The sequence below is a fragment of the Epargyreus clarus genome, unplaced genomic scaffold, assembly GCF_041222505.1.
Source record: "Epargyreus clarus isolate Ecla_fem2 unplaced genomic scaffold, WU_Ecla_fem_2.2 ptg000015l, whole genome shotgun sequence".
Taxonomy (NCBI): Eukaryota; Metazoa; Arthropoda; class Insecta; order Lepidoptera; family Hesperiidae; genus Epargyreus; species Epargyreus clarus.
In genome coordinates, this window is record NW_027332223.1 from 14,388,895 (window position 1) to 14,414,194 (window position 25,300).

Genomic DNA, 25,300 nt, shown 5'->3' on the forward strand with positions numbered 1-25,300 from the left:
GAATTTCAGAACTGTAAGGTCCTTGGTTTAGGCTCTACGTTGATTTCTGAAAAATGAAAAAGTCATTTAGTTAGTCAGTCAGTCAGTCACCTTACTGTTTTATATATATACAAATATGTTTTTATAATCTCCGTTTAATTTCCTTTCATTTGATACCCTACTCGATAGGTTCGGTTAACTTCATTTTTTAAATGTGTTACTATTTCGCGCCAAAAATCCGCCATTTTGATTTTTTTTTACTAACACCTATCTAAGGACACTCGGGTCATTGAGATAAATATAATGACACTTTAAATGTTGAAATTCATCGAGCCGTTTGTTAGATCGGATCAAATAAAGAAAGACAAACATACAAGATACGCGCGAAAAACATAACCCTTCCTTGGCAGTCGGGTAAAAACTGGAATAGGGTCAATATACTCATATATCGTTTATAACAACAGTTGTTAAATCTTGCTGTGTTTTAGTTTAAACAAGGCGGTAAGGGTCTAAAAAAGCGCTCTCGTTTAGTCCTCGAGAGAGCTTACGACTAGCAGTGACCTCTTAACATAAAGTGATTAGTTTGTTCTATTACACAAAAGTTCATATCGTAACAGAACAATTACTTTACTGACGCTTAAATAATATTATAACAATTTATGTATTTGGCCTCCAGTACTAACGGAATTTTTTAAATAGATATAATTTCAGAATTTCAAGATCTTGTGTTTCGTGGATTATTTTATCAAAACAAATACATGTATGCACAGATACACTTAGAGCTAATTTATTTAAAATATGTATTGACTGAAAAATAACTCATTTTTACTACCGAATTCAATCCATAATAACTACAAAGATACCATTTAATTACCTCAGCGATTTTAGCGCCATCTGCCATAATCGTTGTGTGAAAATACACTTATACAGAGACTTATTACGCTAATTAGACTAGTAAATTAATTGCCCGCAATTATTCAGTCAACATTTAAATTTTATAGTTACATAAAAAGTTTTACGTAAATTAAAAAAAAAAATCATTTAAATTTAAAGATATGTTTAATTAATTCAAGTTTGTTTTTTACTTAGTAAGTGCAGCAAAAAATATTCGGCGATTTCCGGTTTCACAATGAGAGCTTATTAAAAACTTTTATAGACGTTAATTAATTAAAGTCTCTAATAGATGAAATTAATAAGTAATTATAATAAAATTTGCATTCTTGCTTGAATTTTGTTACAATTTTTTACATCTATTTCATATAAAATGCTCTAGATTTCTGACTAACGCGATTGGTTCAACTAATTTTAGACTTTAACAGTGAAACACGAAATATTTGTATAACGAGTAAAAGTAACAATATAATTAAAAAGTAACATAATAACAACAAACAATAAATATACAAAACATATATAAAAAATAAAAATATTAAGCATTTCGAAAATCGTAGTCATTTGCCTCTACGCGAATTACTATCAATTCACCTTACACAACTTGCTACTAGATGGCGCTACGTGTACTACTTCGAGCTTTAATGTGCCAGAATTATATGCAATTTTCTATTTTTCCCTATAAATATTACTAACATTTCATTATAAATATATTTTTATATTTCAAACATATTCAGTTATCTGTAATACAATCATTTTCAAAACAATTTCCAAGTTACGAGTACACTCGCTATAAGCCAGCGTTAATGACCAAACAATAAGAAACCATGACATAATTCCATTATTTTACACAACCCAACCAATGCGTTATTCAATAAAATTGTTGACAGTAATAATGTTGCTTGTAAACCAATAAATCAAAAAGCAAAATTCCACTTGTTCGCATGTAACGGATACATTAATGCATCGCATTGCGCCATGCAGGTCGCATGTTACGCGCCCACCGGCAACGAGGAAATGAGCGAACGACATTGGTCGGCGCGGACGCAGCTTGCAACACCGACATTGGCCCCATTCGGAGACCTACTAACGCTTATCTAGCCTGTGCGTTGGGATATTTTTATTTTTAAATCGAACACGCTGCGCTCCGTTTGAATGTGGAACTGTTTGTTTTGAATTTGGAAGTTATCCGTCTGTTATTTTTTATTATTGCTTTATGAAAGTATAAATTACAAGCCAGTTAAAAATCACCAATAGTAATTTAACTTTTTCATACAAAATACGTTTACGTTATATGATCCATAACAACGTAGTCATATTATCATAGCATATTATTTACCAGATTAGTTTCTTCAATCAACATTTAGCGACATATTATATTATTTCTTAATTGGCCGAAATTCTAAAATGAATAACCTGTAAGAATAAATTCAAATTTTCATATTTGACGTTTCGAACTTAAGATGCAGTCAGTCATAAAAGAAATAGAAGTGACAATAGCGCTGCCAAAATTAAACTAGTAAAAGTTCTGCTACCTTAGAACATTTTAGCAACTTCAGTAACACATAATAGGCGTTAAAATAAAGTGAGCATCAAATGCCGCAAACAGGAAAAAATAACTGTTTCTAATTATTTATAGAAGTAGGTATGCATAGAAAAGATAATTCGGAATTGTAGCTAATAGGTCAAATATACGTATTATGTATATATTTTCCTACTAACATTAAAAGTAGTAGAACCCACTGTGTTTCGATTCCGGCGGCATCACCGCCACAATTATTTCTGCCTAATAACAGCAGTGTTAAGCGCTGCTGTGTTGATACTTTTCCGAGGTATTCCAGTTTAGTGCTCAGGGGCAGCGGCGCAACTGTAGCCGACCTCAGGTAGGTAACCCCATCTAATCATATTTGGGGTTGATTACAGATGTCCATGGGCGGCAGTAGTCACTTACCATCAGGTGGGCTTGATGCTTATCTGCTACTCCTATATTATAAAAAAATATGTGCAATTATTTCTGCCTATAATTAAATACAGCTGGATATGAAAATTAGTACTGTTATATAAGACGTTGTTTTTAAATAGGAAGTTGTAAATTTTTTTGAATGGTCGATTATGTTATTATTGGAGACAGTTTACTTCTTGAACCAACGACCTCTATGACAACATTTCAACTTATCACGTAAGATATTATATAGTTTTGTAACGAAACGTTTTGTATTAACTAAGATTTATTTCTTATCTTAGAAAACATAGTCCCTATTAATGATATTGAACAAAGTTGATATGTCTCTCTTACCACACCCTTCAAACCGTAACACAGAAGAGCTTAACACTGATGTTATTACCACACCACTAGAACCACAGAGGGTTATCCCACTTTCATCCTTGGTGAAATTTAAACGGTTTTATTCTATTACTTCTAAAACATTTACGATGCAAAACTTTTACAATACAAACACATACATTATTAATTAATTCATATTATTACATTAATTTCCCATTATGTTACCCACTTATTAAATGCACAACTTCACGCACTTTGAAATTAAAACAAATGAACACTACTAAATTAGTTTAACACGCTATAATCAAAGCGATCGTTAAAATGCTATAAAGCTATTTTAAACTACGAGTAGCTATCCTCACGCGACTAAAGTTTAAGATAGTAAAACAGTATAACATCTCGTGTGTAAGCTGCTTTTTTTTGTTACGTTAGTACAACAACAGATCATTAAAGAACATCCATACAAACTATAGATTTTTGGGGACTAGAGTTATTTGAAATTTGGTGACGGTTTCACGGGGTAATACTCGTATATGGAGATTTTGGATAGAATTAATGTTGATTAAGACTTACAATAAATATCTGACACTGTCTTTCGAACTCAGAAAATATTATTCTTCAGAAACGGAGATGAACACTCCATTGACGGAAACTAAAAGTAATGCAATGGCACCAGACCTCCTATTTATTTTTGTTATTATATGTAATGTTTTTGCCTATAAAACTTCTTTATTGTCCATATATAACTATGTGTGTTATGTTTACACACATGTGTGCAAGTCTGCTGGTCTCTCATATAAATTAAGTATACTTTTCGGTTCTCAAAGGTTAATTTAAAATCTGTATTTAAGTCATTTAACCCTCACTTAAATAAATTAGCAACATTACGCTGATCGGTATAAATAGTATATTACTTAAATAATAATCATTATAAATGCTACATTTGTCAAATGTTTAAACAGCCATTTACTAAACACTATTTGTCAAAACATAATATCTACTACAACTTAAACTCCGTAATCCATAAATTTGTCAACTTTATCACCGCGGGCACATCTGTTCTGTTCACATTTCTGTGGAAATGGCTACTTTGCAACTAAATATACCTATACGTAAAATTATATAAAACAGCACTTATTAAAATGTATCTATCCCATTAGCTGATTATAAGTCGTAGTTTTGTTGTATGCAGGTACCACCGCTTCTGCCCTATATCAGCAGTGTTAAACGCTGCTGTATTCTAGTTTGATGTGTCCGGTAAGGAGGACAGTTTTGGAATGCCTCGTGTTACGCATTCCAGCTTAGTTATTACGGGATACACTTGATCACCAACAGACCACTGTAGATACGTTGGCTACCTAAATTACATAAAAAAAATATTAACCACAGCGGTTACACTAGCTACTGTCAATTAAAATTTACAGTGTGTAATTTGATGACAATTTTTTCTCAACTCTGATATTAATTTCAAAAACTATTTGTTTTATAAGTTGTAACCAAATGGTATCAATTCCAAGTAGAATGTTTCAATTCGAATAAGACATCAAGTTGTCGGCAAATTTCAAAGAAAACTAAAGTAAATAATTGATTCATGTAAGTAAAGGTTTATCTCGCTTAAAAGCTATCATTATAATCTCCAATTCCATGTAATCGTTTTTTAATGGAAGTCACAAATAATTTGTTACTATTGTGCTATTTTACCTTACATAAGATCTTACTTGTCATATACAAATATGACGTGTAAGATCTTACTCAAAATAGACTTTTTTTATACGAAAACTCATTCATTCAGTCATTCTAATCAATTATTAGTGACGGTAATAAAAATATTACTTTGTTGGTTCCTGACTGTGTCAAAATCTTAGCTCTACTTGGTCATGGTCTTGTCTTATTGCCTCAGAGCAAGTATTTTTATTAGCTCCAATATTTTTAAGACTTACCTGATACGTAGTAGTCGTCAGAACTCCTGCACTTCCATTCGTATATGCACTTGTGCAATTTTGTGCGTTTATAGAACGCTTTATACCCGTAATATTTCAAGACGAAGTTTGTTCCACATCTTGTCTCATCATCGTCTACTCATATTGAGCATATGTTACTTCTGAGCACAGTTTTATCCACAGAACTGGGGGTGGAACCTCTATTCTACCACGTATTTCCAATATGGCTGGTATAAATCTCCGGCAAGGTTCAACTGTTGTCTGCTGTTCAGTGATAACAACTGGAACCGTATAACGTGACCTTCGAAGCTCAATATTACGATGCAAAGCTTCTTATCCCACTCAAACTGATTCCGCATCTGCATAAGGACTGTGAGACCCTTAGAGTAGAAATGAAGTGCCGCTCCATAGTGTAAATATATATTTATTTTGAATACTTAAACTTAAAGATAAAAAGGGCTACCTGAAACAAAGCAGGCACCTCCGCCTATGGATATTTGCAACACCACATGAGTCGCTAAAGCAAGGCTTTGATTGAGAGCCCATTTGCAGCTTTTTTTAAGAGACCTATGTCATAATGCTGGGGGAATATATAATAACCGATCATGCAATCCGAACTAAATATAGTGTGTTAATATTTGTACCTATAATACAGCTTCTGTATATGTACAGTGATAGCTATGTAGGTATATTGGTACAGTCATAGCCTATAGCTATACGTACATCGCTTGGGCCCGAGGATGCAAGTGAAGGCGCCGTCGACGGGGGAGCTCGACTAACCCCGTTTCAACCGCCCACGCCGCCCGCCCGCGTACACACGCACCGACGGAATAGGGCTGCCACCGTTTTAAATGTTAATTCTGTTTTATTTTAATGTTAAAATATAAAATTTGTTCAGTAAATTAACATGAAAAGTAAAATTTATACGGCTTTCTTGTGAATAAACATGACTTAATTACACATTACACCCGTACGAACAACGATTAATAAGTTAAGGAATTTTCCAAGAAATAAATAGGCAGTAAATTGCTAAACATAACTATCTTCTTACCTAACTTCATTCCAGTTTTGCGTAAATTTAACGAAAAATCCATGCAGTTATTTCGAGAAATTATAGCAACATTCAGAAGTTTTGAAAAATAATAGAAACATTTATGAGACATTAACAATTCACATACATACTGCGTAACAACTTATAACAATGTATATAAAACGCAATACGATTCTATGTCTATATTAAAATAAATAAAATTGTACAAATTTCAAAAAGGGCAAAGTTAATACTCCTGAAACTGATCGCCAACCCTGCTTCAGCCAGACGCGTGCGCCCCCATTTCAAGGTCGGGTGGTGGCGTCACGCGCGAGCGAGACAGAACATCCCGGACGAGTGCAAGGGAGAGAGACAGCGCGCCCCCGGGAAAGTGCAAGCGAAATGCGTGAGAGAAAATCAATCTTGCAGGGTGGGGGGTGAAAACTAGGTGAGCCGTTCGGACGTTGGGCGAATACAAATAATAATGACAGGAGTGTGCAACGGAGCCTACGCTTCATAATTGATTTGTTTGGAATTGGGATTTTATGGGGTGTTATACAGCGGTTGCTATACCGATCGCTCATGGTGCCGGATGAGATCGGACATGTGGGTAACTTAAATTATTTGAATTCCATTGTGATTAGGTGTTTTTGGATCCATAGCGACACTGCGGTTATGGTGTGGAACGCGGTAGGTATACTTTTATATCACTTAGAACCCTTAAATATTTTAAGGCTAATAAATTCGATATGCGTTATAAAAAGATACCGACTTTCAAGAAGCTGATACCTATTAGTACCATGTACTAGTATAATGATCATAAACATAATATGAAAAGCGCAGTAGGTGTCGATATAATTTAGTCTGATGATGATGAAATTTATTGTGAATATCGTAAGACACGTGCTATACATAATATGTGTTTCTAACGAGACGATCCGTCAACGTACTCCCGTACATATCGATTTCTAATTAGTTACACATTCGACTGTTATGTTTTTGGAACGTCGATTGGTGGAATTAATTGGAATCCGTATATGATCTTAGGTATTACATAATAATAAACTTGAACATAGTGTTATGAATTCAAGTACAAGGGTGCGGTCAGGTGGTAAAAAGTTTATTCCTGCCCATGAATATTGAATTTGATCTACTAAGAATAGATGCCTATCTCAGTTTGACCTGAGATTTGTACCACTCTACATTAAGTTAGAATACTATACCTATGCAAGTGTGTGTAGATTCACTTTCCCTGTCATTTAAATCGGAACTCAGCAACTTTTAGTATTAATGTTATAAAGTTGTAAATAGGTTGGATATGGTGCCGCCCTAGTTGAATTATCAAGAGTTCTACATTTGAAACCAATATTATAAATCCCAGATTAACAATATCATCATAAGTAATCTATCCAATCTATAATCTCAAAAACAATTTACTAAAAATACTCCAAAAAGTGAAATTAAATTCAAACTAATTAAGCCAGAGATGAATTAACATTCATGCATGAAAACGTTCACATACTGGTACCTACAAACAGCATCAGACGAGCCCTTATTACGTACTAACAAACAAGATCACATCCACATTACCTACATTATAAAATGAACTCAAACCCAACGGCTTTAAATCTATTCCACGTAACGATAACAGTGGCGTTACATACCAAATTTGCATAGCACAACATCAAAGACATGTGAATATATGTAACCCTTTCGGCGACCCAATCAATAGTTACAGCCCTGCACCCCCGCTGGGGTAGATTAGGCCTAAATGCACAACTACGGGCACGGGGTAAATTCCACCCCGGGTGGTTTTGTTTTACGTATAATGCATTCGAGTATAGCTGGGGGGTTGGGTGGAGGGGGAGCTCCCCATGCGGCCACAGGCACCTTGATTTTTTGATGGTAGCAGCCTGTTCGATAAACTCTTGTAAAGGTAGCCTTTGTACAGAACAAAAGCCTTAATAGTACTGAAAATTTATGAAAAGGTCGCAAGGTCGCAAAGTAATTACGGGGAAAATTCTTTATAAAAGCTAACACTAAGACCTGAAGGTGTTAGTGCGTGTTTATTAGCGAATGGAACATGACGACGCAATCCTTGACGTCAAGTATGGCAACGTATTGACGTGAATATCACCTTTATGTAAAACTTGGTATTAATTTCGTCATAAAAGACATTCCAGTCCCACAGGACAGTTAAGGTTGTATCTCATTTCAGAAAACCATATTCATTGAAGCCAGTATCTTTACTGTTTGCATTTTAACTGCAACAGCCACTTTTAAATTAGTTCACTATTTTTTGCGTGATTTTGAAAAACAAGAAAAACGCCCTACAATTTTATAATCGTAACACATAAAAGAATCATTTTTATCATGAGAATAGATATATTACCGTGGGATCTACGTAGATAGATTAATCTAAAGCTAAGGATAGTAAAACCCTTCATGGTTCAACCCTGATATCACTTCTACTTTACAACAGCATAGTCGAACGCCACTGTGTGCGGGTTTAAATAGTGTATTAAGGGAGATATGCTGACACAAGTTATTCCACTTATATAATTTGTAACTGAGCCGTTAAGTACTCAAGTAGGACTTTAATGCAAATGTCCCTACTTACGATCAGGTATGCTGGCTCATTTTCTACTTCGATTTCAAAGGACAAGTTTCAACCCTACCATTATACGCTCAATAAATACATAATTTCGCACTAGTAATTAAACTACTACATTATCCCCGATATTCGCGACCACTTCTATCATTTAACCACCAATTCCCCGAATTCATTATAAACTCGGGATATCTCTAGATCGATGTAGCGCTAACGCTATAAATAGGACATAAAACCGTTTATTAAATAAATCGAAATTCGGGTGTTCTTATCGAGTTTTCATTATCCATCGGATTATTGAAGCTTTCAGTTAAGTAATTTTGATCGTAACATTAATAGTTTTATATTTGGTAGGAACTATTTGACGCTCGCCTGCGGCGGTATGGTGACATCTTTTAACCCGACTACAGAGGGTAATGTTATTGAGCGTGTACCTATGTATGTATGTCTCATTTTTGGAAGCCCTGCAGTGCAAATGGCTTAACGGATTTTAACATATGTTCGGTGATAAAGTTCAAGTATAGCTCTTATTGTGTATGGATGACTTGACATGAAATGCAAATTTTAATTTAGTGCTTCTATGAAAAATATGGAATAAAACAGTAGAATTATATTGTAAAATACTACGACTTGCTATAGAGTTTAAATTCGATTTCTTTGTTTCAAAATCGTAAAATACGCGTATCCGCTGCTAATGGTCCGCTTCGAATTTTGAAATTATAAACATACTTTGTTTTTATTTATTTATATAAACTATGATGACTGTTACTGTGACTGTATGATGACAAGCTGAAGACCGGGTAGCTTGGAAGCAGCTCGTCAGATCTTCCACAGAGGCTTACCAGAACGAGCACGACCTTCAGAAATGAAGAAAACGACAAAGAAGAAGAAGAAGATGATGACTGTTATTGCCAAATCTCATCGTGCAGAAACACATAGTTTATACCCTTAGTTACCCTCTGAGTTGTAGGGATGAGCTTATACTCACGTATGTTTTGGCAAAATATCTACCTCAAAGACGGCACCATAAATAATTACGAAAATTTAATGGAGAAGCGTTCCGGGGATTACAACCCTTAAAAATACATCCCCTATCGAACATGCGCTCAGGTGATACAACCCTTGGGGTCTTGTTAGCTTCGTGATTAAGTTACCCCTTAAAATGAACAAAGCAATGCCAATTATCTAACATCACACAAGCAACCAACTATTGTGGTAGAATACTACGGAAGATTTACATGTGCTACGATCTTATTAATATCTATTCACAGACTTCAGAATTTCAACACTTTACTCGTATATATGTATTAAAAGTAGGTTTTGCCGTAGTTTCTGCGCTTGTCTGTTTTGGTAAATGCTGTAGCTGTAGTCTGCAAAAGATGTTTTTGTCACCCTGGATTTTATCTCTTAATTACCTCGCCGTCACAACATCCAAGGCAAGACTTAAGAAAGACTACTTGGAGACTGTTTTTGATATAACCTAATATTTATTTTAATGAAACTGAAATAGCGAAGGATCTTAGAATTCATCTTATAATTATTTCTTAACCCATGAATATTAGTAATCAACCCCAAATGTTTTGCTATCGGTAAGGACTGTAGAACCCTTAGCATGCCTTGCTGCAAAAATCCTTAACACTGCAGTTATTATAAATCCAAAGAAGATAAAAGATCATAAAACCTACCAATATTAAAGATTCCCCACTGAAATATCATACGCAGCTCGTTTTACGTATGAAATCCAATATGCCACCTGAAACGTGCCCTATTATTGAATTGCACGAAATTCACACCGACGCGAAGCCGTAACGATGCAAAAGAGGCCCAAACACAAAAAACATCTCACGGAGCATGTACAGTAGCCTTACCATGAGTTTTTACGTTTTGACAAATATGACTGTTTTGGTATTTGTTTACGTATTGGCCCATACGATTTCCAAGTTCTGATACAATCCACTAGGGACGGTGATTACAGTACAGGTGTTTTATAGACGGCCCACGTGGCGTGCTTACCGCACTAGTCTGTTAAGGTAATTTTATCGTCAGGTATTTAATGGGTCAACTCATTATTTTGTTACCGCTGATGTTTTCAGAATGTATAGCCATAATTCACTAAGGTAGTGACGAATTGGGTGATTTTAGAATAAAGAATACTTTTATTTTAGGGGTAAGTAAATAAACTACAGAACTGTTACTAATACTTTTCAGTCCCTATTTCAATTTTACAATTACATCACCTATTTCAGATGAACAAAGACTATTTGTAAAATACTTCAATGCAATTTGATTCGGCGGGCGTAACCAGTTCTTTACAATAAACGAATTTTAAAAGACTTAAAATTTTTGTTAGCCAACATCGAAATCCAAGCGAAATTGCAACTGACATCTCGTTAATAGATAGCCAAAAATCAAGGCAGAGTATCCTGTATCAGCTGGGGTGGGTGGGGGCGGTTGCCGCGCGACACACATAGTGCCGGTCGATAAGGCGATGCGCCCCCCGACGCACTCAATGCGGCCTCGGGCGGCGAAAGTGAAAATTCGGGCGAAATTTCGGGTAACGGGAACGCCGCCCTTTGTTCAGCACGCGAAATAGAATGCAGGCTGGCTTTGGCTTACATTTTAAGTTTAAAAGGATTCGCAATTTTGCGTATTTTTAATTCAAAGGCTTTCTTTTTGAATATTCGTCTCGTGAAAATTACCTGCAAAGTATTTTCTATGAAACGGTGAAAGGAATTTATGCTTATGTGCATTGTGAATGAAAGTAAATGATAAAATAAGGTCACCATTTTTACGATTGGAGTAACAATGAAGCAAACGATCTACCTCGTAACTCAATATACATATACGTGTATTACCCATGGACAGTGGACACCTGTAGCAACAAATAGTTACCTTTATCAATACTCAATCTATCCAAATATTTCCTGCCAAAAATTGAAACTTGGTTCTATTATGAATTTCTAGTATGAATGTATCAAACATCGATCTTTAGTAGACATAACATTGGATATACTATCGATAACAGGCGTTAGTTATCTATGGTAAATCATAACTGCGTTTTACTCTTGAACTAAAGAACGCCCAATGTAGTACTATAGATTCTACCGTATTGATATTGAAACTGTATTGAGTCCGTATTAGTTTCAAGAACCATTATATATCAGCCAGCAGGGCGGGGGGTGGCGGCGGTCGATAACGCGATGCTTCTAACGCACCGAAATTTGGAACAGAATTTTCGGAAACACATTACACATTCAAGTTTTAATGGAAGCGATCTTTGAAAAATTGTTTTTGCTACCAAAACGCACAATGTAATGAGGGTACTAAATAAAGGAGATTGTTGCATAATCAATTTTGAATTAAAAATTAATTATTGATTAAATTTATTTATCATCAAGCTACAAACCAAAGTTACGCTTAAGTTATAGTTTTTTCATAAGGAAATAAAGTAATTCACTTACTTTGGCGAAATTGAAAGTTCCCCAATATGTTTGCTAAATAAACGTTATAGCCAACGTTCTGCACTGCATTTGTTATAGAAAATTAAATTGCTTAGGAGAAGATTTAAATTTACATTTAAAATAGTTTATTATATTAAAATTCCTACTTTAAAATCTTGATTTTTATGTACACGGCTATAATGTTCTTCAGTAATATAATAAGTTAAATTAAAAATGCTAAATATTTTTGTCATATTATGAGATAAAATCAAATAATGTTGATTTTGTATTAGTCGGTAACAATATGTAACGCACTAATAAGTTTCTAAGCAAGACGTAAAAAAAAAACAATTATATAAATGGAGACCTTAATTTCTCGCACCACCTTCAAGGTTTAGCAAATAATAGTGTAGTATTTAGTATTTGTAGTGCAATTGCATTCGATACGAAATCACTCAACCGTTATTTTCAGTCATTGTAGTACTTTTTTGGCGTTCAAAAAAGTAGCGGAAAGCGAATGTATAATATTCTGGAATCTAAACAAGGACAGGTTATTGACCCGGGAAGCAGATTTAAGAGATCCACTTAACCAATGTCGAGGCAACGACGCATAAAACAAGGTACGCCCTAACCGTATCGTGAGGTGACATTAATGATATCTACGCTTTTGATTTTATTATACTTTTATCTATACCGAAAGATACATTTAATAGACAGATCATTATATTGATGGTTGAGGCAATGGTGCAAAATGATTTCGATAACAAATCAGGTAAATAACTTAGTATTTAAGGCGCTTTCCCAGTCGCGCGTGTATACGCCCACACCTACGTTCCACTTGCGCAAATTCGGTGCAGTCTACGTCATATGAAATGACAGGACACGATAAGTGGCACACTAGCGCATATAACGCGCGTATCGCTTTCACGCGCGACATAATTTTAAAGCGCACTAATCACGAGTAATATCTGCACCTTGTAGTTTGCTTATTATTTTGTTTGGCGGATAAAATCTAAGCAAAATGATCATAATAAAGACATACTAAGTCTGAAGTTGGATTTGAATTCTATTTGCAATAATTGCAATTGCAATTGTTTATGTTAGCTAGGTTTAGCACAATATCAAATACGCTTTTCAAATCTATTTGTTTACACAATACTAGAATTTTAATAAGGAAATCTGAAATAAAATTTGTTAAACTACATATGCGTTCAGTTTTTCCGCGAAGTAACCAGTGAGTCATCAATGTTCATGTTGTCGTCATTTAATCAGTCGTAGGTCACAGTTCAAAAGCTGCAATTGATAAGCATTCCCTACTTTAATGATGATTGTAGGTAAACCAAAGTTTTCCTACACTAAAATATTCCAATACCTAAATAAGAATGAAGAATACCATTGAAACAACGCTATTAATCAATATTCTAGCGTTAACCCAACTCTATTTGATTGTAATTCACCGAGCAATCAATACCCTTTTCAGGCGATAACTAAATTTGTATAGGCTTTAACCGAATTTCCACCGAACACTCCAAAGCTCTCACAATTCCAACAATAAATGGCCAAGACTAGATGATATTATGCTAGATAACTATTTGTGACCCACGGTTTTATCCCAGCTGGAATAATTACATGTATATTTTTTACATAATTAATGGACATAAAGGAAAAGTTCCTTCTTAAAGCTCATCTATTTTATGTAAAATGTTATTATTTTTAAATCGAAAATATATGTACAAAACTATTACCTAATAATAGGACACAAATATATTATACTCTATAGTTATTTATTAAATCTGCGGCTATTTTATCCGCATGTATAAATTATTTTCAATCTGATGTTTTAAAAAATCTGACTTGGTTATTGTAATTGATAAGGTGCTAAGAAATTAAGGTTAATAATAATCTAATAATAATTATCTCGTAGATTTAGTTGAGAATAAAATATTGTATGAATTATTACAATTACACACCCCTTCTGGGACATGATCAAAAATGAATCTCTGAATTGATACAATTGATTGAAATTTTAAAACCATCCTGGATGTACGTACAGTTTCATTTTATTCTATGTCTTTATTGTTTCAATAACAAATTGTTAGAATTATCTCAAGATCCCGAAAACGTGGCAGGACTTGAAGGGTATTTCGGTATCGGAATTACTAAATATTCTCAATTACTGACCTATCGGTAATATTGTCCGTCACGTGCCTGGCACGTGAAGAAACTATCCTTCATTTATCACAGAAATGTCACGTTTTCAATATTTATAGTAATAGGTTATTATAATACGAGAGTCGACTACGTGATTTCGATGTTTATCTGTTTTAAATAGATATTGTTTATTAGTATTTATTATAGTATTATAGTATTAGTATATATTAGTATATAGTATTAGTATTTATTAGTAGTAGTAGAATTAGTATTTATTTCCCGGATTGCCTATGAACTTAGTATATGAGAATTTTAAAATACAAACATTACCCTAAATAACAATTTTAAAGAATTAAAGTTTGTTTTTTTTTATTTTTACACCATTTTTGCTATCTCATATAAATTAAGTTAAAAAATATATATTACCTACTTATCATTAAAATATTTACCTATACAAACATAAAACATTATCAGTATTTTCTTGTATATAAAAGTACTATACAAATACAAAGTATATACTCGTAGTAAATTGAAAAGATGTTACGATAGTTTTAACAATACTTATAACGTATTTTATGTCATCTTAAGCAGAGATAAATCAAAATATACGAGGGTATCAAACATGAACGGGGCCTCAGGCGGCAATACTGACTTAAAAATATATTTTAGAGAAATTAGTAATAAAAATCTCAGTTACGTTTATTAATTTCACTTCAAACATAATTATAACTCGATTTTATATACATTAGATAGGTTAGTACAATGTTGAAATATTTACTCTGTTTTCTTTACTGGATCTCCATAACCAAAAGTTACCTTTAAAGATGCAATGTTAAGAATACTAAAACACATAATAATTAACACATAATAATTAACACAGACGAAGTAAAATTTATTCTACCTCTAAAGACATTTCAACCCATAAACCCTTACATAAAACCTGACACAAAATCCACAGTAGAAACCGAAAAATACAATGGAATACCAAAGCATCTGCATCCCCACCAATAATGGGGTAAGCAAGCAATTTTCAAAAATCGAAGCTCCATGTGCAAACTTCCTGAATCCCGGGTTCTCACGCACCGACGGGAGGCGCAACCCCCAGCCACCCCTCGCCCGGTACGTCTAGCTCGCTACGACCTCGAAACTTGAAATTCAAAGATAAATGGTATTGCAGAATCAATCGCCAATTTACAGGTATCTTTATGTTATACTATATTTCATAAAGTTAGAAGAATTATTCCTAAAATGATATTATTATACTAAGGTTAATGGGTAACGTTTTAGAAGATATGCAAAAGAAAAGTTTGACATTTTCTAATTACAGTATTAGAGCTACTGTTTTCTGGTAATAGTGTAAATTAGATCTAAATAAGCCCTTCTAAATTACCGATAATTCCATAGGATTTATAATGCATATGCTATAATTTTATATCCTATCTGAAATTAATATTATACGAATTATTATTAAAAGAATGTGTGTATTGATCAACATGTTTAGTTTGTATTAAACATTTTTACAAAGATACTCAACACGAAATAATAAAACGAATGAAAAGGAGATTATGCGTTCAGCAAAACTGAACGCCGAACGTTCAGAAAATCGAACACATTGCAAGCTTCCTGAAGGCCCGGTTCTCACGCGCCCTCGAGCCTCCCCCTCCCCCGTCCCCTACGTCTAGCTCAATACGACCTCGAAAAGTTGAGACTTAAGGAAAAACTCCCACTGAAGCAGGTTAATGAGTCGCAATTAGACTACATTGTTAACTTTCTGATAAGGTTACAAATCTCACCGTGTTATATTTTCAATAAAATGTCATTGTTGAAATGTTGCTTAATGTTGGAAGATGTTTCGTTAATTGTTGGATTTGGAAAATGGGTTTGGAAAATTTTCATTTTTACTTACATACAAATATTTTAGAATTTATGCAGTGATATTACCTTAAAATGTAAATATTGAAATTCTTGTAAGCTAATCGTAATGAAAATTAATTTTAAATAAGTATCTCGACAAGTCGTTCAAAAGGAAATTTTCAATGCTTCATGTACCTATAGAGCAAAACTCCGTGCATAGGAAATACACATCCATTTTCGAAATCTGTAAATTAACAAATTAACTCGAACATAGTTATGCTCGTAAATAAATACAGGGATAACAAAACGTCCTCTTTCAAATTATTAAAAACATTTGTAGATATTTTTACGAAATTTAAGAAATATACTTTAGAAATTTAAATCAAACGAATTTGTAAAACACACAACATAAAACTTTTTATATTTAAGACATTACAAAAAACGCATATCATTTGAAGTAATTTTGTGAATAATTTGTTATATACTAATTTAACAAGAACGTTATAAATTTAAAATTTTAAATAGCTACATTGACCTGCTGTTGACGTTTAACTTTGAATTTAATGTTAATTTTATTCAAACGCATTAAAAAAACTTGAAAAATAATTGTATTTATTATTTTGTCACGCATTTCAAATGCAATTAAATAAAGGCAAACGCAATTTTCGCATTCAGCCGACCATTAAAATATTTTGTTTCCGTCAAGTTAATGTAAATTTGCAATGAAGCTATTATTAAATTTAATTTAATTAGACATACCTATATTTGTGCGTGGCGAATGTTTTGCAATACCAAAAGACACTTGTGTGACCTTGTAATGCATAATTAGTGATTTAAAAATTTACTTATTAATTTCCGAAAAAAATGTAAAATGTATTTATCATATAGTTCCTATGCTTATTATATTCTAGGATTTCCTGTGTTTTCTATTTTCAATTCTGGGCACCAATCTTACTCCAAATCGTAACTCCCTGAATTATATACATATGTACATAATCCTTACCAATATTATAAATCCGAAAGTAACTCTGTCTGTCTGTCTGTCTGGTTGTCTCTTCTTCACGCCTAAACCACTAAATCGATTTTAATGAAATTTTATACAAAGATAGTCTGAGACCCGAGAAAGGACATAGGATAGTTTTTATCCCGGAAATCCCCCGGGAACTAGGGATGGCGATCTAAGATCGATTAATCGGAGAATCGATCTTTTGGACCCAAAACATCGGTTATTTTAATCGATATTAGTAAGGATTGAATCGTAAACTATTCATTTGATCAAGTGATGATCTTTAGCAAAGTTGTAGGTACGAATTTACAGTTTTATGTATTTTAGTATGGTATATTATTTTATTTTAAACGCGTGCGAAGCCGGGCAAAAACTGGTATAACATAATTTATTACCAGCACTCAAACTTGCCGACAGATAAGAAGTGCATCGTCATATGTTTTCAGAAATATTCGAATTAAACGATTAGATAACTTGATATAATGTAAACAATACTCATTGTAGCCGGCACGTGTAAGTTATTTACGTTCCAAGATATGCAAGTGCATTGGAGATAAACAGTTTTTTTCCGGGAACTCGTTTGCAAAACATTGCGATTTCGGGTATGACGCGCATTGGTTCAAGGTTTACTGCGGAAAAATGTTATGATTCACTGTTTTTGTAATACATTGTTTTGTACAATTTAATTTTACGCAGTTTGCAGTTCACTTGATGATAAGTTGTCATTAAGTGCAAGGACAACTTTAGCCAATGATTCCTAACGAAAGCAACTCACTGCGAACTAGGACGGGGCTTCATGGTTATGTAAGTTAGCCCGCATATATTCTTTGACCAAAACACAACTGCTTCATGCTAGCAATAGCAATTTGTTGCTATCTATAAGAATAAGTTAGAAATCCTCATGTGTTAGGTACTTATCCACACTCTTCAAACTAGAACATTGAGATAAACACTGTTATTATGAGGCAGAAACATTCTTGTTTTATATGTTTAGAATTAGGAAATATAGTTTTATATTTTAAAATTGATTATATTGTTTAGTTCAGTGTAGTAGTAGTAGCCTGAGTAATTATTATTATAAGAACCATTAACTGAGTCTTTGATCAAAATGGAAAGCATTCGATTCAATAATCTTTTGGCTATTTAATTAAACTTGCCAAAATATATTAGGTATATGCAAATACATTATATTTGAGCAATTAGGTTACTTTTAAACAAAGTGAAAAACGGGGTAATTTGCATACATTTCTAAGCGTAATCCGCAATTCTTATGTATCTGCATGAATTTATGCAGGTAATTATTAGTAAAAAAATATTCAACTCGTTCCTAATCAAACTCGAACTCGTTAGAACTGAATGGAATTAACAAATTAATTGAATAAACATAATTAAATTGAATTCTACCGGTTCGTGTATAATCATGAAGTACCTTATTGTTACAAAATTAGCATAGCCTATTGTTCGAAATTTGTAACAAATAAAATATTTTGTCTTCATAGGCTCATTGAAAATAGATATACAGATAATCACAGGAAAATGTACCTATTATATAATACGAATAAATGTACGTATTGAATTATTAAATATTTAATTTAATAGAACCAATTAAAAAGTAAAGTTCCCTTACATGTAATAGGATTACATTGCTAGATGAATGAAATGTGTACATATACGTAAATATGACTGAGGTATTTCTCTAATATAATAAAATCATCAAGTGACCATACGTAAATCTATTTTGAAGGTACCACCATGACATCTATTTTTGCTATATAACAGCAGTGTTAAGCGCTGTTTTTTATCATTATATAGGTATCACGTCTTAGTCGGCGAAGCCTCAACAAGTCAAAATAATTTAAATTCTATTATGTAGCACAGTTTCAAAACAATCTATTTAATGAACATACAATTTAAATTGTTTTCTTCTTTATACTGAGTTTTTGAATTTGGTTGACTTTTTTGTTCAAAAGTTTTTTGTTCGCACAAACCAACGGTCAGCCTTATTAGTGTGCGAATAAAATGGGATTCTTAATTGACTGTGGGATTCAATTTTGCATAGTTCATCCTATTGAGGTTAAGGCCACATAGAGTTTGTACGTTCGCATTTTTAAGTTGGTTTAGTCATATTTTAGACCTTTGAAAATTTTGAATAAATAAAAGAAATAATCATCTAGTTGTCTATCTTTACATAAGTAGAGCAACTGTAAAGTTATATTGCTTTTTCAATTTAATAATCAGTTGCGTCATAGATTCATTTATTTTGAAGGCGCGTGGATCGTCGCAAATAATATCTATAAGAAATCTCTCAAACGCTGTGTAGGCGCACCTTTAGCCAAAAATACTAAAATTATCATTCGCCAGTGTCAACGACCCCTTTATCAATTCGCAAGATTTGGACGTACGAGCTCGTATGAGTGCGATCGTATTGACGCGATAAGTGTTAATGTGATTGTTAAACTCGGGATTGGGCGCTTCTTTATTGGGAATTTATGAATTCTTTATTTATGACAACGGCGCGGCACCGATGCTGTCAGAACTTCTGTCAGTTTTGCCAATGCTGTCCATAGACACAAATTTAAATGGATACACGCGCTATATTCTTGATTAAGCAAGGATGGACGCAGTCAGTTGAAATGGGTGACGTGTAGTAGCTAGATTTTTCATTTGATAACAGTATAGTTGTTCTTAGTTCAAGGCTTTATGGGCAGTTTAGTAAGATCCCACGGGTAGTACACTAAGCGGTACCAATGCTATTGGACTTTGGTGGAATACCGTCTAGGCCTTTTTAAATTGATTAATTCTATTCAACTTAATACACAACCTAACTCCAGAAGCCCATAAACGTTTCCTTGCATTAATTGATTAGATAAATAATACTATTAACAGCCATAATAACATTTTTCTACTAATATATACAGCGTACGGTCCATGGAATCAGTATTTTATATAAGAGATACATGAACAATAAATAAACAAATGTAAGGAAAACAATATCATAATTAGTTACTAAGATACAGTAATGATAAGTTATATCAGATATCACTATTGTAAGTAAGACAGGTTGCCCTGAAAAGGATAAAGGTCATACGTAGCCGTTGACGACATCAATATATGTCATGTTATCACCAAGCAAAATATCTATTATCCAAAAATAGTCACAGATTATAGACATAATGTGTTCAATCCATAATCATAGTCCTAAAATGTAGTCTTATTTTTCCTCAAACTGTTAGGGAATTGTATCATATTTATATCAAACAGTAGAGAGTAGGAATTTTGACAGCACACTTCGAAAGTCTGAGGTTGAAATCACAAACATGCACTAATTTGTCGAAACTTTGTGTGAATAGTTAATTTTATCAGTAATTTTAAGAATAAAAAACATCAATATTTTTTTTGGATTTTCACTATCATCTAGAGTTGAATATGACAAATGTCATTACTATGCGTTAAGTTTACTCCTAAAAAGGAAAAAGGTAAATTAAAATACTAAAAAACTTATTGTACATAGGTATATAGTACATAACTCAAGGAAAGCTATATCCACGTTTATCGTGGCGGATTGTGACCCAAATCTACAAAAACTACATACAAACACTCCAAATGACTAGTTCCAAACAAAGTTAACATACGGAGCGAAATTAATCCATAAAACCATTCGAGGTACAAGCATTAGCAATGTACGATCGATTGCGTTGCCTCATAAATTATTGAGACTCCTTTCGGGGACACGCGGGGGGCCGCAACAGTGAACCCCCAATAATTTCAATCAGGTGCCCAATTACCGTTCTGGATATGTTACAAATATTTTTAAAGTCTAAGGTAGGTAGCTCATGATTTGAATGCTACGATATTATTTTTACTTTAAAATATCGTAAATTTGAAGGTACCAAAATAATCTGTAGTTCGTCTGTAAGAGCACAAACTCTACATTTATTTGCCTTTTAGAAACATTCAGGTCAGGTCAGTGGCTACTTTACATCAGATGCGCTGCATGCTTGTGTTATTTCCAGTCCATAAATAGATGTATATTTTAAAAAGTTTAATAATAATCAAGTTTTCAGAGAATGATAATTTTAAACATTCTTAGTACCTAATTAATATTGATAATTATAATAATCTGCTATATACTCTTATATTATACAATCGTATATTCTTTATTACGTTTATTAGGTGTAAGAGTGTTTACACAATAATTAATATACACATAACATGGAATTAAAAAAAAAAAAACTCAATTTAAATTTGTTAAATACAAAAGGTATTACCATACGATCTTTAAATCTAACCTTTACAACACATTTCCAAGACTACTGTTAACAGTTGGCTTAATATTGTAAATTATTCACAACGCTACCTTAACATTAATAAGGACGCTTCACAATATGAATATTTAAAAAAGCGGATTCGCTATTTCTAACCAAATTCGTTTATTCACCGACATACAATTGAATAAGTATTCCATAAAATATCTTTATTAACTGACAACATATTTTTTATATAAATTTATGGGTTTTACTACATTTAAGGCTCTGCGGTCACGGTAACGATGAAAAACGCTAGTTCCGGGATCAATTCCCGACCGAAACAGACGTTTAAATGTCGTTTTTAAGTTCTTATTCTAGGTCTGGGTCTTATCAGGGTTTAATGGCACCATTACGCAAGAAATCCTAGTAGATACTAGGGAACTATGAGTGTAGAGAACGGTATGTTTCTATCGCCAACTTATACGATTACATATCGATAATCCCCATAGACTGCTAATTACGAAATAAGGATGAATAAAGGAAACAAAATATGTTTTTTTTTACTACAAATATTCAAAATACTGCCCTAAGTAACCTAGAAAATCTTAAACGGATAGTTACTAGTAGGAGTCTAGTCAGTTCGTTCGATGGCTAGCTAGAGGCCTTCAAATAATGCGTTTCGGGTCTAATTAGCATCACATTACCATTTGGCATCTCGCGTGGCCTCGGCAATGGCTCCGATTGATATCAGCGGTGCATGTTAACACAATGTTCAGTATAATAATTTTTTTTTTGTTGAATAATTTTTTTTACTTGTTGATAAAGTACATTTTTTCAAATGGATGTGTATGTTCCCATAAGTGGTTAATATAATTGTATACGTAGGTAATTATTTGGTAGGTACTTATTTACATAATTAAGCTTATATGTAAAAGAATATTTTAAATTAATGAATAATACAACACAAAATCATATTTATTTCTATACAAGTTTTGATAGATACAGCTTTGTTCATGAAGTACACATTGTATAGCAGAATACTTTTATCTGCCAGGGCACGCGTCTGACACGTGCTATGTCTGTAACGCTCGTTGTTAATAATAAATCTATCCAACGTTTTGCTTACGACATTTGATAATTGACCTACTAAAAGTTGTCAAATTTTGATCTTCAGTAGGCAAAAATTGATAGATTGACGGACATAGATGTATGTATATGAACGTGATATGAACCTGGTGAAATTCCGAAAAGTCCTCCTGTCCAGTAAAATAATCAGTGACCAAAGAAAATGGAGTGTAGCTTATTCTACGCGAAACACGTCCGATACAAAGATTACCGCTACGATGTAGCTCTTATTCGATCTTACTGTATGCGAAACGACCAATTTCCTTATCAGTTTAACATTTTGTCAGGTTAGGAACACGTGTTAGAAGTAGAAATTTTGACCGAAGATCTATTATTTATAATCATCTACCAAAAAAATATTAGCGGGAGAAACTTTGGGATTGCCAAAATTTTAAATTTTAAAGTATGAACGAAATTTTGAAAATCATTCATTACACCCACAATAATCATATAAACAAATGAATAAATATTTTAATTCCACTAAAGAATTATAAATTTTTAGATATAAATGTCATGTTAAATAATATTGTGCAATAAATATTTATTTTCATTTTCTTAAATCACGATCTGTTTTTTATGATTAGTTTACAAATCCAAAAGCAGACTAAACAATAGTTTATATTTAGTTTTGGCATAGAACTCGTACGCGCTACGCAGTTATCAATCAAATCTAAAAGATAAGAGATAGCGCTTATCTTTTACTACATTTTGTTCAGTAACTTGCTAGATGGAGTGCAAAGATTACTTTATTATTATTATATTGCTGATTTTACATAAACATCTTCAAAATAGTATATTAACTTTAATAGTTAAACTTTAACATGGTAGATACAGGTTACAAAGCAGATACCGTAGCCAGTGGAGATTTCTAATCCGAAAGAATTCGCCAATTTACGACCCCATGTCATAGCGTTCCAGAAATACTTTAAAAGGAACAAGAAGTTATGTTATAATCAATATTTATGACCATTCAATTGTCTCATCACCTTTACGCAATGAAACAATTTATTGTTGAAGTATTGTTATTGACTTAAGTTGAATACAAAATTACACAACTTACTTAACTTGCTTAGTTTATAAAATGTACAAAATCTATCAAAGAGTGAAAATAAGTTTGTCAGTGAGTAGTTTAACAACCATTAAGTGAGGTAGATATCCAATTCTCCGAGGATTACTATAACATCATTAATATTCTCCTTTTTTCAAACTAATCTGAAGATTTCATTGATCAATATGTTCATGAAAAAATGAAATGTACAAATAAAACTTTAAAATGTGTTGAACATTTTTGGCATTACAGACTTGTAAATATGTTAGTAGTGCAGTTCTAAACAATGTTATCAGTGTAACGTGAATCACATGTAGATTATGAATATTTTATCAAATGTGTCTAATCTTTACTGATTGCGTACGTATTTCTATCATATTTAGCAAGGTTTCTGAGTACTGGAAAATTTTGATGATCTTTAAGGGCCCTTGAAAACTTTAGAATTCACCCACATTTTGAAGAATTATAATTTTCCTTACATTTCATCAGCTTATAATCCTCATGAAAATTAAAAACCTGTCATATATTCCCACGAAAAATTGTGTTTTGTATTTTTTTAAGAAGTACTAAAAAACTTTTAAGAATTAAAATGAAATATTATTTTAGAAGCTAGCTAGCTAGCTAGCTAAAGGGGCTTCATTCTGAAGCCCCCACCATGAAACTCTCAGGGATAAGGAGATTCTGTTATTACTCATGTTCATATTTTTATTTTTTTAAATCCTTGTTTATCCATTTATATATATATTTTTTTACATTTTGGTAAACAGTATGAATGTTTTTACAAACGTTTATATTATTATGTTTTTATCATAGATTAAAAATTTAGTGCGTAAATATAAATGTTCCGTTGAAATTATCTACAAATTATTCTGTTCCACTTCATTGATAAAAGTATACAATTACCAAACAAACTAAACACCCAAACTTACCTTCGCAGTACAGTGTGACGTCAGCGAGACTCTCCGAGTTCCAGAGGTTCGCGAACGAGGTGGCCAGGTTGGATCCGAAGCTGTTCCACTTGAGGCAGTACTGCTGCTGTTGGGAGTCCATGCCCGGGCCGCCTCGGATACCTGCCCTGTTGGAAGAGACAAGGTAAGGTTAGATAAGTTGTTTAACTATATTATAAACAATATATCGGCCAAGCGTAGGTTGCGTACTACCAAATTTTTAACTATACATATACTTAGCTGATATATGATTACATCCCTTATGTAAATTCCAAGTTTCCATCTATCACGGTTCAAGAGATAGAGCTCAGCCAAATGTTATACCTTTAGAAACGGTACAATAGATACGAAACCTTAAGAAATTAAATCAATCGATAGATGGCACTATTGTTGAGATTAAAAAACTATTTTATATAAGGGCAACATACTCTTAGTTTACCTAATTAGTACAATTATTAAATAGTGCATACTTTTGTAGTTTCTGTTATGCTACAGAGTTGTTACACGCAGATATGTTGCAGAGTCGAAAAAAATCAATTACGCAATTTAAAACTAAATTAAAGATAATTATGTCATCCCTAACGCCACAACCAAGAAACGGTATAAATAAGAAAGCCAGTAAATACATTATGACCTTAGATTTAAGTTTACATCTTCTACGATTCAAAATTTAATAAATATACTCGTAGTTCAAAAAACTAAAAAACACGCTTTTATGATAAAATCAACTTTATTATTATTATAATTTAA

At 32.9% G+C, this 25,300-nt stretch overlaps 1 protein-coding gene across 1 annotated transcript in view; it reads right to left on the reverse strand.

The window, feature by feature from the left end:
- The window catches only part of LOC140748249 (zinc finger protein chinmo), a 41,383-nt gene extending 16,697 nt beyond the window's left edge, over nt 1-24,686 (reverse strand). The window contains exon 1 of the mRNA XM_073081018.1: nt 24,533-24,686. Coding sequence (XP_072937119.1) covers nt 24,533-24,653 — 121 coding nt within the window. The 5' untranslated portion in view covers nt 24,654-24,686. The remainder of the gene's footprint in view (nt 1-24,532) is intronic.
- Between the last annotated feature and the right edge of the window lie 614 nt (nt 24,687-25,300).